General features: G+C 37.9%; 1 protein-coding gene across 1 annotated transcript in view; it reads left to right on the top strand.

Moving 5' to 3' along the window:
- Positions 1-19,216, top strand: part of DOCK3 (dedicator of cytokinesis 3) — a 512,545-nt gene that overhangs the window by 290,205 nt on the left and 203,124 nt on the right. The window contains 3 exon segments of the mRNA XM_020999119.2: positions 8,838-8,922; positions 15,748-15,789; positions 18,721-18,875. Of these exon segments, the coding sequence (XP_020854778.1) occupies positions 8,838-8,922; positions 15,748-15,789; positions 18,721-18,875 (282 nt within the window).

The following is a 19,216-nucleotide window of genomic DNA, read 5'->3' as shown; positions in this document are numbered from 1 at the left end:
TTTCATTTTTCTCATCGGTACATCAGAAGATGAGAACATCTGTAAAACCTGACTTTTCACAGTGTAACTTATGGCAAAATTGTCAGTCAGTCAACAAGCGATTGTTAAGTACTCACTATGCTGAGCTCTAGCGATTCAAAGAAAGGCAAAAACATAGACCCTGAGGGGCAGCTACGTGGCACAGTGGATAGAGCACCGGCCCTGAAATCAGGAAGACCTGAGTTCAAATCCGGCCTCAGACCAAACACTTGACACTTACTAGCTGTGTGACCCTGGGCAAGTCACTTAATCCCAATTGCCTTAAAAAAAAAAACATAGACCCTGTGCACAAGGAACTTACATTCTAATGGCAGAAACAACTATTTGGCTAAAATACTCATTCAGGTAATGTCAGAAGGAAAGGACTAGCAATCACAGTGACTGGGAAAGGCCTCCTATGGAAGGAGGTTATTAGAAGTGAGTCTTAAAGGAAGCCCAGGGAAGTCAGTACATGAAAGCTAGAATGGATAGAATCCCAGACATCAGCAACAGCCAATGAGAAGGCCCAGTTGAGAGATGGAGTGTCAGCAATGTTACATATTAATTAACTAATTAATTAATTAACAGCCATTGTTACAGGATCAGAGTGTACATGATTGGAGAGGATGGGAGAGAAAAGTGCAAGAAGCCTGGAGAGGTAGGAAGGCACCAGGTTTTGAAAGGCTTTAAATACCAAACAGAATTTTATTTTTGATCCTAGAGGTAATAGAGAGTCACTAGAGATTGCTGAGGAAGGAGTGACATGGTTAGCCATGCTCTTTAGGAAAATCACTTTAGCACCTAAATGGAGGATGGATTCCAGTGGGAAGAGACTTGGGGCAGGGAGGCCAAGGCTGTTGCAATATTCTATACATGAGATGATGAGAGTTTCACCAAAGTTGGTGGTTGTGTGCAAGAAGAGAAAGAAAAACATACAAGAGATATCATGAAAGTAGAAACGAGAAGACTTGGCAGTAGATGAAATACGTGGCACGAGTGCAAAAGGGAAATCCAATAATACCAAGGTTTTGGCCCTGGGTGGCTAACAGCATAGTGGCACCTTTGGCTAGTACTAGGGAATCCTGAGATAAGAGAATGTTGGGGATGGGGAGAGAAGATAATGAGCTCTGTCTTGGACACATTTGAGTTTGATAAGACTACTTTGTCTATTGAGTTTGAGATCTCCAAAAGGCAGTTGGTGATATGAAACTAGAACTCAGGAAAGAAAGTAGGGCTGGATATATAATCTGGGAATCATTTGCATAGAGATGACAGTTGAGTCCATCGGAGATCATGTTTATTGGGTGTGGCCTAGAGAGCAATTCCGCAAAGGAATCTGAGAAGAAGTAGTGACACAGGTAGGAAGACAACCAAGAGATGGCAATGTCATGAAAACCTGAAGAAGAGACGGTATCCAGCAACTCAGGCTACAGGCTCCTCAAGAAGGATAAGGACTGAGAAAAGGCCAGTAGGTTGGCAATTAAGAGATCATTAATGAGTTTTGTCATTACAGTTCAGTCAGGAGTTCTGATACTGAGAAAGCATGTGTCTGCAACTTGTCTTGTATTTGTTTACTTATTTGTTGTAAAGTTAAAGAATCGATCTGCAAGTTTAATGCTGCACCAAGTTTACATGTTGCAGACTGTAATGGGTATAAGCTTGCACTTGTAGGTGGGATTACTTCGTAGCTGCACCTTTGTGAGAGCAAACTTGGTAGGCTGTTTAAAGACATTTTGAAGCTGTGCACAGAAATTTCAAAAAGTAAAAGTTATCAATTTATTTTTATTTGCTATCTATCTCCCCAAATTGATGCCTGGCTCCACTCCTGACTCTCTGGACTTCTCGGCCTTGTCCTCTTGCCCTGATCCCCTTCCTAGCTCCCTTTTATGTATTGTCTTCTCCCATTAGAATTTGAGTTCCTTGAGGAAAGAAATTGTCTTCTTTCCTTACATTTGTGTTTCCAGTTCTTAGCACAGTGCCTGGCACACAGTAGGAACTCAACAAATGTTTTCTATCTGTCTCTAAAAAGCACCTCCCTACTTAATCAAAGTTTTTCCTTATCCCATAATCTTGTCAGTATAAGGATTCTACATAACTAAATACAAATGAGTTGCATTAGCCCGTTAATATTGTCTGACACATCAAAAAAGCTGCCTCTGATATTTTATGATGCTACTTTCTCAAAAATAAATTAGATTTCACATAGAAAGTACATGAAAGAAAGGGCTTTGTATAAATTGACACACTCAGCTATCTCTTTTGAAGCTTTAGTTGAACTAAAATTATGTATTGCCAGGGTAGAAATGTGTATTTTCCATAAACATTGAAAATCAAAACTAAAATAATCTCAGAGCCTTTGGTACTCTGTACGACAGTACAGTCCAAAAGTTCAAAATGGTGTCCTCAGTCACTTACTAGCTGTGTGACCCTGAGCAAGTCACTTAAACCCAATTGCCTCCAAAACAAAACAAAAGTTCAAAACGGACTAGAACATGGGAGCATAGAATTAAGGCTGGAAGAAATCTTACATATAATCTACTACAACCCCCCCCAATTTTATAGGTCAGAAAACAGAGACCCAAAGCTCTTAAGTGACTCACCCAAAGTCATACAGATTTTAAGTGGCAGAGCTGGAACTCAAACATAGACTTTATACAGTAATTCAGTGCACCAAATGCCACCATGTCCATGGCTATTTATTTATTTGAGGAATGGCCTAATGAGCAAAGGAATTTCAGGGATCCAGAGGTCAGTAGAAGAGTAGTAATGCTTCACATTTATATAGACTATATGGCTAACAAGCATTTTTCTTCCCAAACAGCTGTGCCTGGTAGACAGTACAAATATGATCCCCATTTTACAGATGAGTAGACTGAAACTCAGAGCTCAGAGAAGCTTTGACTTGTCCAGAGATATACAGCTCTAAGTCGCAGATAGATTTTAAACTCTAAGTCTCCAACCCTCTTTTCACTCTCTGTATAACTTCTGCCTGTTATATGCCCTTAACTTTAAGCCATATTTTGAGTGTATCTAGTAATGATATACTTCACCAAATATTGAAATATTTTTTAAAAACTCTATTGGACTTAACTTTTTTGTTAAAAATGGAATGTGAATGAATGTCCTTAAATTTCACAATGACAAAAAAACACAAAGAAACAGAAATAAGAAAAAAATGTTATTTTTAGTTTAAAGCTAAAAATGAAGAGAAAATCTTTATCTTCTCAAAGTAATCCTAGAAGAATTAGCTAACTGAATTTTAATATCACAGGAAAACCTATCCAAACACTGAGATTTCATTGCACAAGGCATTTTTTAGGCATACAACACTGTTCCAAACCATGTGGACAGGTCAGGAACTGGGTGTAAGTAGGAAGTGGGAGGGAGGTTATACCTTAGTGGTACTAACAAGCAGATTACTCAAGTGTCATAATGAGGTTCCTTTGCAGATCTTCTGAAATCAAGGAATAAATATTTTATACTTTAACCTCTGAAAGGTGAGGAAATTATGACCTGTTGAGATGTTCCTGATATAATTCTCTAGCTAGTCATTCCTTTGCCATAAAGCCCATGATGAATGAAAGTTTTTCAGTGAATTGAACTCTGTGGTGGAGCCACTCATGGATCTCTTTATTGTGCATGTCCAGTAGATAGATAGATAGATAGATAGATAGATAGATAGATAGATAGATAGACAGATAAGTAGATAGTAAGTAGATAATATACATATTATATATATGTGGTATGAGGACCTTAGAAAAGAATATTAAATGCCAAAATGATCTGTAACCAGTTTGCAGGTATGGCCCATGCTAACATCTATTTTTGTATCAAAGTGCAGAACTATATCTCCCATTTTAACTCTAGCCACAAAAGCTTGCTGTTACTGCATATTTTGAATTTATGTGTTGCCATTCCTGTAAAGCAGCCTTATAAATAAGTCAGCCCACACACATTTCTGGCAGTGATAGCAGAAAATCCAAGGAAATAGTCTTTCCCACTTACCCCACACAAACAGTAGGTAAGCAACAATTCGCAAGCATTGACTTGGCTTTTTGTAAGTATCATTCTTACTTCACAGCTGGGGGAACCAAGGCATGACCAGTTTGTTTCCATCCCAACTGGTGACAGTCCTGAGTTTTAGCCTAATGTTTCATCTGCTAAAATGTGCTGCCATTAGAATTGCTTTCTGCAAATTTCTCTTAAAAGCTCCAGAGATGAAGAGATCACATCTAGTATTCTTCCTGCTGCTGAATTCGGTGAAGTTTGTTTCAGCTTGTTGAGTATTGATATTGGAGCCAAGGGCATGTTCTGTGACTGAAGAGTTCTCAAGTGAACCTTTACTGTTTTTGGAATTTGGTCTTCAAGGGAGATTTCTTTATGTATGTTTACTTTTTCTATGCATCCTTCCTTATTGTCAAGTAACAGCTATCAGACAACATTTGAGTATGGCCCTTATACCGGACATTTGAATTTGCAATGAATCAAAGAAAAAAAAAAGCATTTCTTACCCTCATAAAACTTATAAGCTAAGACAGAAATATTAGTTTATATTCATATGTATAGCAGGACATTTACAAGGAATGAGCCACTAACTTGCCCTTTCTTGGGCTCTAACCTAACTTGAAGAGTATACTAACTAGCAGGAGAAAGAAAAAAAATCCTGATTATAGTAATGATTGCTATGATGATAGATGCAGGAAACTTTGATGAGCTCTAGAAATTTCACTTATTGGGCTACATGTGCCATGAAACAGTAAAGGTTTCAAGAAACCTTCCAGAAACAGTGAAGGTTAAATTGAGAACTCTTCAGTCATAAAGTGTGTGCCCTCGGCTCCAGTATTGTTATTATGACTGACTACAAGGACTATTGTACATTGCATCAAAAAAGCTTCCCCTCCAATATTCTGATTCAAGTCATTGTGCTAAAATTCTTGGCTTCTGATTATAACAATCAGACTTTTCCAAGTTTGTGTTTTATGTCATCTCATAATTTGGAGAATAATTGTGAAATAAAACTCTTCCAAAAATTCAGATGGTCTTCAAAGTGAGAAAGCTACTGAATGAGAATATTTCTAGATTTTTATTGTTCCACTAAAATATTAATGACTTAGAACACAATTTTTGAAGGTACGGGTCTAAAGCTATTTCAAAGAAATTGAGAGCAGCAGATTAAAGAAATGGAATGTGGTCCACAGTTGCTCTGAGAATTAGATCTTAGAAGTAGAGAAACAGAATCTATAATCAGGCATCTCATTTAAATGTGTTGAAGGAACTCAACATCGACACTGGATCTAGTCTTATCTTTAAAATAATTTGTCAGATTTTCAATGTCATTTTTGCCAGTACCTTGTAAGGTTATAGTAATAATAACGTAAAATCACACCTTTCTTTAGAACTTTAAGGTTGGCAAAACACTTTCCTCGTAACAATCCTTCAAGGTAAAGAGTGCAAGTATTAATACTCCATTTTACAGATAAGGTCAAAAAAGGACTCAGTGAAGAAATTACTTTCCCATGACCACTAAGTTTCTTGTCATAGTTAAGAGCTAGTAAATGTTAGAATTAGGACTAGAATCAAGGTCTTCTGGATTCCCAAGCTTTATGCTCTTTCCACTACACTTTACCTCAACTCTGTTTGTGAGGCTAACCATAGATTATTGCCCTTTTCACCAAGAAAATATCACCAATAAATTCTGCACTTTGGGGGAACACATAGTCAACTTTTAAAATAAGTGAGAGGTATTTTTGCACAGAAAGAACCTGTAGAATTAGAAATGCTAATATCAGTTAAAAGTAGACCGTAATGTTTTGTTCTCCTTAGTAATATCCTATCACATAGTGTTAGCAACACTGACTGGTTGGCATTAGTGTTGGTGTTAACCTTTAGCAACCTGATGATGCATGAATTCCTCAGTATAAATTTGATAGGGATAAAAATATCTTCCCTCTCTCATGATTTCCTTATACAATAATTAGTAAAGTTCACTGTGTCATCCAGTTGCTAATGAATTGTGTGATAAGAAGAGTGGTGGAAAGTTCCTCTTCATGATGTTATTCATCAAGTTCAGTTTATTTCTTACCCAATGAGTCTGTTAAATTCCTGCTACCACTGTGACATATATTACAGGGAATGGGAGAGAAATATTATGGCCGTGGCTGGCACTGCAAAGCTTACAGTCTTATCGCTCAGATAAGAATGCATGCTTCTCCTTCCACAATCTATGGGGTTTTTCTCCCACCCTGTCAGCTGTAAGACCTACCAGAGCTTTCCCACCTCCCTCAGATCCCTAGGTATGAGAAAACATCTTTTATTTGCAAGAACTCCATAATACGTCTTCATAAGTACAGGGCAGTCAAGTCATATGCATATTAAACTTATCTGAATTCAACTTTACAGCTGCCATAGAAAGAGATAATAGTTTGACTATTGTGTGCCCATTCTCCACTATGAGAATGTGTCCCAGAATGGGAGGATGAAATAAGAAACCTTCCCACCACCTCCACCAAATTGTGTGATTCTAAGTTCTCTTCTTCATCATCTCCAAAGCCTTTCTATTCACTCAGACAGTCTAGGACAGCAAGGGGATATAGGATGCTGGATTTGGAGTCAGGAAGACCTGAGTTTAAATCCTGTTTCAGACACCTAGGCAAATCACAAGCTTTCTCAGTTGACCTCAGTTTCTTCAACTGTAAAATAAAGATAATAAGAGCACCTATTTCACAGGGTTGTTGTAAGGATCAAATGAGTTAATACATGTAAGGTGTTCCTTAAGACATCAAGCTTTTGTGAGCATTAGCTTTAGTTAACCTTTTAATCTGCTTAGGCTGGGAAAGGGGGAGATAGTCTTAGTCTACCTAGCATTCCTGGTTGGCTAGAAAGCCTCTACATTTGACTTCTTTGTGTTCTGTCTTGCCTCCTGGTGAAACAGGAATAAGAAACAAATACATGGTGATATAATCACTTTCAAATATCATCACATTTATGTGTGAGACCTTTTCAAGAGTTTTTTCCCCTGATCATCAGTTTTCCTTACATCTAAACCTTCTTATATCTAAAATTTTTTCTCTTTTGGTAGGTATCTTGGTTTCCCTTATCTAGTGATCAATAGCTGGGCTGTGTCCCTCATGAAAAATAAAATTTCCATTCAGTTGTTTCCATTAGAACCATCTTAGATTCTGCTACTTTCTGGTACCAACTACCATAATAACTACTTTATTTTAAAGAGACCTTAGCCCCTTTCCTGCTGTATCTGTTTAAAGCTCCCCTATTGGAAAAAATGTTCTAAATCACTAATAATTACAGAAATGCAAATTAAAACAACTCTGAGGTACTACCTCGGACCCTTCAGATTGGCTAATATGACAGAAAAGGAATATGACAAATGTTGGAGGTATGTGGGAATATAGGTGCACTAATATACTGTTGGTGGAATTGGGAACTAGTCCCAGTATTTTGGAGAGCAATTTGAAACTATGCCAAAAAAGCTATTAAACTATACAGTAGTTTAATAGGACCCTGCAATACTGCTTCTAAGTTTATACCCCAAAGAGATCAAAAAAGGAAAAGGATTTATAGCAACTCTTTGTGTAGTGGCAAAAAATTGAAAACTAAGGTGATGCCCTTCAACTGAGGAATGCCATGAGTTATGGTATATGAAGGTGGTGGGATACCATTATACCATAAGAAATAAGGGGATGGTTTCAGAAAAGCCTAGGAAGACTTATATGAACTGATGCAAAGTGAAGTGAACAGAACCAGGAGAACAATTTACACAGTAACAGTAATATTGTAAAGATAATCAACTACAAAAGGCTTAATAACACCAATCAATACCGTGACCCACCACATGATGAAAACAGAGAACTGGTGTAATCAGAGTGCAGAGTGAAGCATATTTCTTCTCTTTGTTTCTTTTTCTTGGTTTTATCTTTTTTTTTCCAGAACATGGCTAAAGCAGAAATATGTTTCACATGACTTCACATGTGTAATGGATATTACATTTCTTGCCTTCTCAATGAGTGGGAGAGGAGTGGGAAGAGGGAGAGAATTGGGAATTGAAAATAAAATTGGAAAAAAGACACCATGCTTATGGGTGTTTTTAGTGATTTTCCAAAGGTAATTTTGACTACATGCAATTTTCACCCTTGTGCTGACTTTAGAACCTAACCTACCCTGCAAATATGTGATTCCACTATAGTAAATTTCATCGCAGATTTTCTGAAAGTGCTAAAGCTACATATGGCCAAGTCTCTGTGAGGGAAATTTTGCCAATATTAATGCAATAGGTTGAAAATGAATTAAGTTCCTCTAAAACCTCCATATTGGTTTAATACCTTTAGGTAGTATTCTTAACATGTTTCACTTTGTGGTAGATTAACTTGGTCCTTCTGAAGTTTTCTTATCTGGTGAGCAATCTTATGCATACATAACAGAGCCAAGTCAATCGTCTATAAGAGTGAGAAAAAGGAAAGCTATAGTGAATTACTGATTACTAACCTACTACAAACTCAATCTTAAGACATTCAAGGAATCTGCTATAAAAATGTCATCAGATGAATAATTAAAATGATATCACAAGGAGAAATAGAAGTACTCAGTTACTGACATTTTATCAGTCACAAAATCCCTGACCTCATTTGCTGAACAAAGCTCTCCTTTAATTCAAAGGCAAATTCAACTCAGCATTGTCAACAAGAAGTTTGAACCTCTGTATCCCAAGGATCATAGCATATGAAGTACCTTATATGACCATGGAAAATGGGTAGATAAAGTTGGGGATGTACTATGTGCTTCTTATGTTTCTCTCTCTTTAATAGGCATTTGGGCCTGGACCTAGTTCCTCGAAAGGACTTTGAAGTGGTGGATTCTGATCAGATTAGTGTCTCCGATCTCTATAAAATGGTAAGAAATCTGAGGGAAGATACATATCTAAGGAACTCTAGAGGTGCTGAAGGAGGTAACTTAAGACTGGGGAACTACTTGGGCAAAGACCTGGAGACAGGAGACAAAATGTCACACATAGGTAACGACAAGCAGTCTGGTATGACTGAAACAGAGAAATAAGACCAAAACTGTAAGTAAGCAGGAAGCAGATTGTGGAGAATTAAGATTTTCTGTATTTAATCATAAAAGCAATGGGGAAACACTGAAAATTTTTGGATAGGAAAATGAATTTATCAGATGTTTGTTTTAGGAATATTGATTTGGCAGCTCTCTGGAAGAGTTATTAGAAGTAGGAAAGTGCTAAAAATGAGAAGGGCACTTGGGAGGCTATTATAGTCATCCAGGTGAAAGGTAATGTGGGCCTGAACTGAGGTAGAAAATGAATTAAAGGTGAAAGGTAATGTGGGCCTGAACTGAGGTAGAAAATGAATTAAGTGGAGAGAAGGGACCAAGAGGAGAGATGTCATGGAGGTAGAACAGACAAGACTTGGAAATTTATTGGATATGGGGAGAGGAAGAGGGAAGAGTTGAGAATGACTCCGAGGTTGTGAAACAGTGACTGGAAGGATGTTCGTGCCCTCACCAAAAATATTGAAACTTGGAATAAGGATAGGTATGGAAGAAAGTAAAAGTTCCGTTATGACTAAGTTGAATTTGACATAGATATGGAATATCCAGGTAAAACAGTCCAGCAGATAGTCAGTAATACAGAACTGGAATTCAGGAGACACATTAGAGATGGATATAAATTTGGGGAGTCATCTGCATAGAGATAATCATTATACTCAGGGAGATGATATGATCACAAAGGAAAATAATAAAGAAAGAAGAGAGTTCTGGACAGACCTTTAAGGGATGTCCATACTTAATGAGTAGGAAAATTAAGATGATCCAGACTGAGAAGGAATGGTCATATAAGTAGGAAGATAACCAAGAGAAACCATTTTACAGAAATCAAGGGAGCAAAGAATGTCTAGGAGGGAGAGCATGGTTGAAATGACAAAAGCTACAGAGAAGTCACCTATGAATAAAACTGAACAAATACCCTGGACTTTTTAGTCATGAAATTACTGATGGCCTAGGAGAGAAAAGAAATGAGGCAGTGGAGGCAAGAAGAGTAGATGAACATTTCTCGGAGTGTGGCTATTAAAGGTAAAAGAGATGCGGGTCTACCACCCGAGGGGATGAGACAGTCAGATGGGAGAGACACGGACATGGTTTTAGGTAGAAGGTAAAGAAATGTTGAAGATGAAGGAGAGAGAATAGTTGGAATAGCATAAGAAGGGATGGGATGAAAAGTAGAACTCAAGAGGCTGGATTGGCAAGAAGAACCACCTCTTCCTCAGAGACTGGAACAAAGGAGGAGACTCTAGAGGATGAAGGATGACTGAAGTCTAGAGTAGGAGAGAAGATGGGGCTCACAGTGGATGGTTTCTGTTTCCTCAGCAAAGCAGGAAGGTGAGATCATCTGCTGAAATGGAAAGGGGAGAAAGTGGTTTGAGGAGAAAAGAGAGGGTTTCCAATAGACAGTGTAGAGATTGTGATAATCATGGAAAGATAAAAGGATCGCCTTTACACCAGTTGAGATCAAATAACATAAAGTTGTAGTACATCCAGGCATGATTACATGACTCTTCTCCATGGTGTTCAGCAGCCTGTGAATGGGATTAGATAAAGCTGATGATGGAGGCAGACTTAGGATTTGGGTTTAGCCAGGCATAAATGTTGAAAGGCCAAAGGAACAATGAATTCAAAGGTAATTGATAATGTGTGGTTGAATTGTTGAACTATAGGGTCAGGTAAGAAAAGGGGGGAAAGGGAGGGAAGAGATATAATGAAGAACCAATGGACTGGGAGAATGAGAAGAAATGGAAGGACTGACAGTTATGATGAGGACAAAGAATAGGTTTAAGATAAGTTAGAGAGAGGAAGAAACAAAAAAATAAGAGGTTATGGTCATCGAGATAAATTCTGGGTTATGGAGGTAGAACAGTTAATGAAAGTCGCTATGATATAAAAACATATTCAATTAAAAAAAGTTAAAGTAACTTTTACAGATTCCTTGTAGAAGTGTACAGCAATGCTATCCTTATAGAATCCCCCTGATTTCCAACCTAGTAACCCTACCAAAAAGAAATTAGGTTAGTCTGGCATATTCTGAGCTTAACATGGCCTTTTGTTAATCAGCAGTTCCATTCCTAAAATACTCAAAACCATCCTGTAAACAATGATATGTAGTCTATGGTTTGAAGACTTGACCCTCTTTTTTCTCAAAAATCACTGACAGCAGCAAAGTAATAATATGTGCCCATTTTTTCAGTACCTGAGTATGGAATTTGTCTAAACTTGGTGACTTGAACTTGTCCTCTTGTCTCAAAAGCATCTCACTTGTCTCAAGTTTCAACTCCCTCTTAACCTTTTATGTTATCCCTCCCAATTAAAAGATTGGTCTTCTTCATGGAAAAAAAAATCAGACTAGCTAAAGAGTCCTGCTTTCTCTCGGTTATAATCTTCCTGTCTACCTGTAGAACTGGTACTGTTCCTTCCTTGTTCTTCCTCTTTCTCCAGACATAATTTTTTAATCCCTTTCTGTTGTCCTCATCTCCAGTCTCAAGCCATTCTTTGAGCAATCCTGACACCACTGTTACAGGCTCTTCTTATGGGACTGTCATCCTCGGTCACCTGCCCTGGCTCCCCTCCTCTCTACAGCTTTTTAAAACACTTTGGTTAATGAGCTTCCTGTGCATCTGCACCTGCCTTTTCAGACAACTCCTCCTTTTCTTCCTCATCAGAATTATTTCCATTTGTGTTGTTACAATCCTCCTTATGTGCCAACTTTCCCTGTGAAACTTTAGGCAATGAGATCTTACCTATGCTTTTTCCCAAATGCTCTGCATTCTGTTGTCCCAAAATCTAGCGGGTTTCTTGTGTTTTGCATTTCACCCTCTTCATCTATCACAAAAGATGAAATCTACCAGTTCTACTTTATTGGTCAAAATCTAGCCTAGTTCCCTTCATAGTTCTCTCACCTTTTAAAGAAGCACATATCATTAAGGAAGTCTAATAAAGAGCTCTGTGTTTGGAATCAAAGGACCTGGGTTCAAATCCTGCCTCAGCTACTTTCTGCCACTGTGACCTTGGGCAAATCACTTCACCTCACTGGGCCTCAGTTTCCTCAGCTATAAAATAATGGTAGATTGGACTAAATGACTACCAAGATCCCTTCAGTCTCTAAATCTCTAATTCTCTCTAAATTAGAGGTGAAGGTCAGGTTAAGGGTTTGGTCATCTTTTTTATGTGACCAAGATAAAAATGGACGTCAAGAGAGTTAGGAAGTATGATTACATAAAGTTAAATAGATTTTGCATGAATTGTTCAGTCAGAATTCTGTATATGAAGTTACTGTATTGAATGTTTTTGCTAATCATTTTTCTTTGTCATAAGGGAAAGTTCAATATGGACGAAGGGGAAGGGCTCCCAGAAATTACTTTGATTTTAAAACATAATGCATTAATAAAAAATTTTAAAACAAAAAGAAAAGCACAGACAAAGCTTATAATCCCTAATTTCCAATGGAACATCCCACCCAACACCTCCCTGTGACATAACTCCATCCTACTCCAAAAAGCCTACTGCTCATAGACCTGATAGTCCCCAAATAGTCCCCTTACTCATATCCAGATAAAGACTTAAGTTTACTGTGGTACACTTTCAGCCATCCCATTCTCCCTTTGATTCCAGCTTTCCATTATATTTTCTTTTATCCATTATCTTTTTGCAATAGCTGTAATTCTCCTTGCTATCATTCTTTTTCAAGGCAACAAGTAAGGCAAATTAACAATCATTTATTGAGCACCTCCTGTATTTAAGACACATTGCTAAGCACGGGAAATACAAAAGAAGGCAAAACAGTCCCTGTCCTTAAGAAGTTTACAATTTCAGTGCAGAAACAACCTATAAAAAACTAAGTACAAGCAAAACATTAACCGGAGAAATTATAGACAATCATAACAGGAAGGCAGTTGTGTTAAGGGGAGAGGCTTCTCACAGAAGGTGGGATTTTTAGTTGAGACTCAAAGGAAGGCAGGGAATTCAGGAGAGAGAGCATTCCAGGAATGGGGAACAGACTGAAAATGTAAGGAGTCAAGAGATAAAATGTCTTGTATGGGAACCTCAAGGAAAACAGTGTCTTTGGATCACCGAGCACATGGAAGGGAGTAATGTACAAGATCAGAAAGGTGAGAAGGGCCAGACTCTGAGGATTCTTAAAGGCAAAACAGAGGCCTTTTTGTTTGATTATTTTAAATAAAGGAAATCAGAGTTCATGGACATGAAATGGAACAGTTGTAGGTGATGAACTGAAGTGAGGTAGGGCAAGAGGTCAAGGGGAAATGAGTAGGTTGAGGAACTGGGAAGTTGGGGTGTTTGAGGGACTATCAGTGTCTATGTTGTAGTTGCCTAGTATAAGGCCAAGAGTTGGTGAAGAAAGGCTATGAGCTTGGCACTGAGTGAGGAAGGAAAGAGAGTGTCCTCCAGGTGGGAAGAAAATAGCTACCAGAATCAACAGGCAGAGAAATGTAGATGGGGTGATAAATACGAATTGAGTGAACCTCCAAGGAAAAGAGGTTACTGAGTGATGGTCATAGAGGGAGACTCTGGGAGGCTGAAAAAAACTGTCATGCTATAGATGAAATAGAAAAAAAAAATTTAGGGGTAGCAAAATGAGCTCCAGATGGCTATATTACTTGGTTATAAAAGGTCAGATCACAAACAAGTTAGAGACACAAAAAAGAAAATTCTGTTTGAAACTATGGATAAAAGAAGAATGCATGACTAAATAAAGGTTAGAGTGGATCACTGAAGTTAAAATAGACAATTTTTATTACATAAAATTTAAAAGTATTTGCATAAACTAATCCAATTTAGCAAAGATTAGAAGAGAAATAATTAACCGGAGGAAAAAAAATTTGCAGATAGTTTCCCTAGAATATACACAGATGTGTATAAATACACACATCTGTGTATATATACGTATATGTGTATGTACATATTTATATAGAACTGATTCAAATATATTGGAATAAGAGCCATTACCCAATTGATAAATAATCAAAAGATATGAACAGGCAGTTCTCAAAGGAAGACTACTTAAAGCCATATGAAAAAATGCCCCAGACCACTAGTAATGAGGTGAATAAAAATGAAAGCAACTCTGATGTTTTTCCTCACACCCATCAGACTGGCAAAGCTTACCAAAAAATGAGAAATGTTGGAGGGGCTGAAGGCAAACAAGTGTATTAATTCACTTGTGGAGCTGTGAATCACTCCAGTCATTCTGGAAAGCAACTTGGAGCTATGCCCAAAAAACTAAACCGTTCAGACCCAGCAATGCCACTACTTGGTCTATAATCCCAAAGAGATTAAAGAAAGAAGAAAAGGACCCATGTGTTCAAGAGTACTTGTTACAGCTCCGTTGCTTTCACATCAGATTAGATACTAGAGATGATTCCAATACACTGGAGGGGATTATTCTTCCATAACCTCAGACAATCAAGATAATCAGTCAAGTTATTTGGTTCATGTACTTGTAGCATCCACATAAGTTAGTTTTCATACCTATTGAAATCTTAGGTCTTTGAGTGAGGGGGCTGTCTTGCTTTTGTATTTTTATTTTCAGTGCCTGGCACATAATAGGTACTTAATAAATCCTTGTTGATTTACTGATACCAATTTTTTATTTTCTTTCCTTCTGCACATCTTCTGTCCCCGCACCTCACCCCCAACTTGTGACTATAGTACAATAATAATAGCTAAAATATTTTAAACATTTCCTTGGGTCAGGGTAAATGCTTGCCTGATTATTAGCAGAAAGAATAACATTGTTATATGTCAGCACTAAAATTGTTAAACGAAAATACTACATTTACCTAATTCCTCTGTGACAATTAGCTTTAGAGAAGTGAATTAGATTGCTATTTTTTTTTTTGGCTCCTTGTGTTATCAGATTAAAGTCAGGACAACTGAACTTTGGGATCGGCATTTGCTGAGATCACTTAAATTCAGCCAGCAATTATCAAGAATTTCCTATGTGCCATGCGTGTAATTTAAGGAAAAGCTCCACAGAGGGGCAGAGATTTCCAAATTCAATTTAATGTGTATTTTAAGGTCCTACTGTGCGTAGAGTTCCATACCGAGACTCTGAGGACAGACGCAGTTTTGATAAGATGCCACCCCTGGCCTCATAGTATGGCTCACTCTCTAGCACAGCGTTGAATGGCAGGTAAGATTTCCACAGGCAGAGAGAATGAAAAAGGCTATTCCATATGGGCAAGGTAGCCAAGGCAAGAGAATGAAAGGTGTATTCAGGTTAGAGCTAAGGGTTCACTTAGGAAAGGTTACTGAGTTGTATCTATCCCTAAATGAAACTTCTGTGCAGAGGAGCAGGGTGGAATGGGGGAGAGTATGTGTGTGTGTGTGTGTGTGTGTGTGTGTGTGTGTGTGTGTGTGTGTCTATATATAACCACATATGCCTGGACAAAGGTTTTTTTCGAGACGTATATGGGAGGTAGGAGGTGTAGAGAGGAGGGGAAATATGGTCTATCCATGTATTTAGACCACTGTGGCAGCTGGTATATAATATAGGTATTGCAGAAAGAATTACGCTGAAGTAAATATTAAAGCCCCAAGGAACTTGTCTCTCACACCGTGCTGGGAAGGGGTTTGTTACTCAGAAAACAAACAACTGCTAACTGATTGATCAAGTGCTCTCTTTTCTTCCCCTAGCACTTATCTAGCCGGCACAGTGTGCAGCAAAGTACATCCCAGGTAAGCTGGCTTAAAAAAAAAAAAACCTCTTGTCATTTCCAGTTGTTCGCCTTCTTTTAAGATATGAGAATGCATCGGGAAGTAATTGACTTCTTGTTTGAAGTCATCTTTCATCTTGGGATCCATGACCCATACATCAGCTGACCTTTGAGTCTGTCAACACTATCGAGGACTGGCTTCCCTGCCTGAGACTCCAGGCCCGAAATGGGCAGCCGCTTGGCGGTTACTGAAGAACAGCACATAATCTCCTGGCAACATTACTCCCCCTCCACAAAAGCTATCCCTTTCACCGCCAAGCACTGAGAACTCCTCGGGTAGTCAGAGGCTGGTGAGGTCACCCTTTTTATGAATGTATAATCACTTCATAATTTCAGCTCCAACCTAGCCTTGAAATTAGCTATCCAGAAGCAGCCTAAGGGAGACGGTTCTTTAATACACGTTTTCGCAGTTAGACTGCAGATTCATAGTGTACCCTGGAGCAAATTCTGTACCCTCCTTAGCTGTCCATGTCTCCATTTGTAACATGGAAATAATAACGACTGCTCTTACCTACTTGATGGGAATCGTGTAAGAGTGAAAAAAGGTAAAACAAAAGTGCATTCTGAACTTTACACAAAGTACACCACGAAATCCACCATGATGCTAGGGAGGGACGTGATCTCTGTCAGCAGTAAGTTTGAGGTTGTTTACTGTTCATTTCAAAAGTTGATCCCCAGAAATTCTTTCTCGGAGTGGGGCCAGTAGCAGTGCCCCATCAACCTTAAACCAACCTCTTGGCTTCTAGCTCCATGCCTGCCTGCCTGATTTGCTTATTATACACATGGTATGACCAGAATAACCAGATGCCAACACCCTCAATAAATACTCCAAACAGCACCATCTATTCAAGGCACTGACACAAATCTAGAACCTGGTTCAGGAGCGAGAATTCCCACCTTCTCATCAGTCAGAAATATCCAGTTGCCAATAGCAACCCAATGACTTGTATTTTATATTTTCAATTGTTTTCATTTCTATTGTTCCTTTGCTCTTTTTTATTTCTAGGCATCATCTTTTTGACCTTTTGACCATCCCGTTCTTTGTGCTATATTCTTAGATGATACCAGTTGATTCTGTTGCTACCTTAATGCAGACCCTAGTTGGTGTTATTTATCCTCTCATGGCAAACAGGCAATGTCTTTTGCAGGTGCTTTAAACGAAACTGGAATGAATGCAGCCATATTTTTAGCAATAATAAATCCTTTAATCTGCATGCCCCTTTATTAAAAAGAGTCTCATTGTCAGGGATGTTATTATAGCTTCCTTTAGTATTATCTCAAGTGAGATAATATATATGAAAATCTTTGAAAAGTCTAAAGAACTGTACAAACATAAGGATTATTCTAAGGGGTTATTTTAGTTAACTTTTGCTAACCTATCCCTGTATAGAGGAATTACAAAGTATTGTCAGAGTGTGTTTGTGCAGGCTTCTGTTAAGGACTGATACCATCTAAGCAAGTTTTAATATCCTGACTATAGATATGTAAATGAAAATGAGATTTTTTTTCTAGTTTTATCAGAGCTCTACTTGTTATAAAAACAGCTAGTAAAGTATCCAGACTGTGACCAAGAGACCTGGGTTCTAGTCTCTGCTAAAGTCCTAGCTAGCTCTAACACTAGGATTCTATCATCTTGGCTCATTCATGCACATTGGCAAAGAAAAAAATTGGCTTTATACCAGTATATATATATATATATATATATAAAAACAAGGAGGAGAAGAAAGGTGGAGGACATATGAGAGTGTTATTAAAAAATTGGAGATATTTCCCTGCAGCAATTCATTGAAGAGATATTAATGAATATAATTCACCTTTGGTCCTGTTTAACGGGGCATTGACACCCAGGTTCACATCCTTATTGTCATCCTCAACTCCCCATTCTCAATTGTCCCACTTAACCAATCAGTTGCTAAACTTTGCCATTTCTTTCTCTATGATATATACACACAATCTTATATTATATTATTATATTATGTGTAATATATACTATAGATTACAGTGTTACATATTATATCATACATGTGTATATATGTACATGTGCATATATGTACATACATACATATATACATACTTACATATATATACATCGCCCCTTCTTTCCATTTACATAAGCACCACACCTCATTCAGTTCTGCATCACCTCTTACCTCAGCAATTGTAGTAGCCTTCTAATTCATTGTTCCCTCAAGACTCTCTCCATTCTAATCCATTCTTTATACCGCTGCCAAAATGGTTTTCCCAAAGCATAAGTCTGACTATGTTACTCCCCCACCCCCAACTCATTAAATTTCAAAGGCTCCCCATTACTTCTAGGATCAACGGGACATTCCTCTATTTGGCATTTATAGCTCCTCACAACTTTGCCCCTTCCTACCTTTCCAGTCTTCTTACACATTACTCACCTCTACAGAGTCTCTGAATCAGCCATACTAGCCTATTTGCCTTTCCTTACATGTAACTACTGTCTCTATACTTTTGTACTAACTGCCCCCCCCCATGCCTGGAACATTCTCCTTTCCCATCTATACTTCTTAGAATCCTTGGCTGTTTTCAAGATTCAGTGAAAACTCTACCTTTTTCAGAAGGCTTTTCCAAGTCGCCCTAGATGGTAGTGCTTTCCTCTCTAACATTACCTCCTGATGTCATTGGTTCTCTTTGGAAACAAAGGACAAACAACAACAATAATCACCTTCTATCTACTTTATATAGATCTACCAATTTATGGACATGTTGTCTCCCCCATTCGAATGTAAAAAAAATGTAAGGATTGTTTTTCCTTTTTCTTTGTTTCCTCAGTGTTTATTCACCATGCCTAGAGTATAGTAAGCCTTTAATAAATGCTTATTGATTAATTAAACTATGTTAAATATTACTGCATCCCTCCACACAGGTGGATACCATTCGTCCACGTCATGGAGAAGCCTGCAGGATACCAGTACCACATCATTTTTTCCTCAGTCTAAAGAGTTTCACCTACAATACCATTGGAGAAGATACAGATGTCTTTTTTTCCTTATATGACATGCGAGAGGGCAAGCAGATCAGGTAGGACTGTGACTAGTATGGATTTATTTTTCCTGCAAAAAAGGGTACTTTGGGAAGCCCAGGTAGATTGTTAGGGGAAAATAGCATCCTCCTATTGGAATGCATATTGAAGGTCAATATATTTATTTATTGTTTAGAGACCTTTAATGTTTAAAGGGTGTTTGCTTTGATTTTGCTTCCTACAAAACTGAAGAAAGTTATTTGATTTATGCACATCGTGTTTAATGTACATGGAAATGAAACCGCCAAGTGCTAATACAACAGCATAAAATGGCATCTTAAATATTTCATAACACCTCCTATACTTTCATTCTTATCCAAGTAAAAATAACATGTTATCT

The sequence above is a fragment of the Phascolarctos cinereus genome, unplaced genomic scaffold (assembly GCF_003287225.1).
Source record: "Phascolarctos cinereus isolate Bilbo 61053 unplaced genomic scaffold, phaCin_HiC Scaffold_4;HRSCAF=312, whole genome shotgun sequence".
NCBI classification, from domain to species: Eukaryota; Metazoa; Chordata; class Mammalia; order Diprotodontia; family Phascolarctidae; genus Phascolarctos; species Phascolarctos cinereus.
This window is presented reverse-complemented; position numbering and strand designations above follow the sequence as displayed.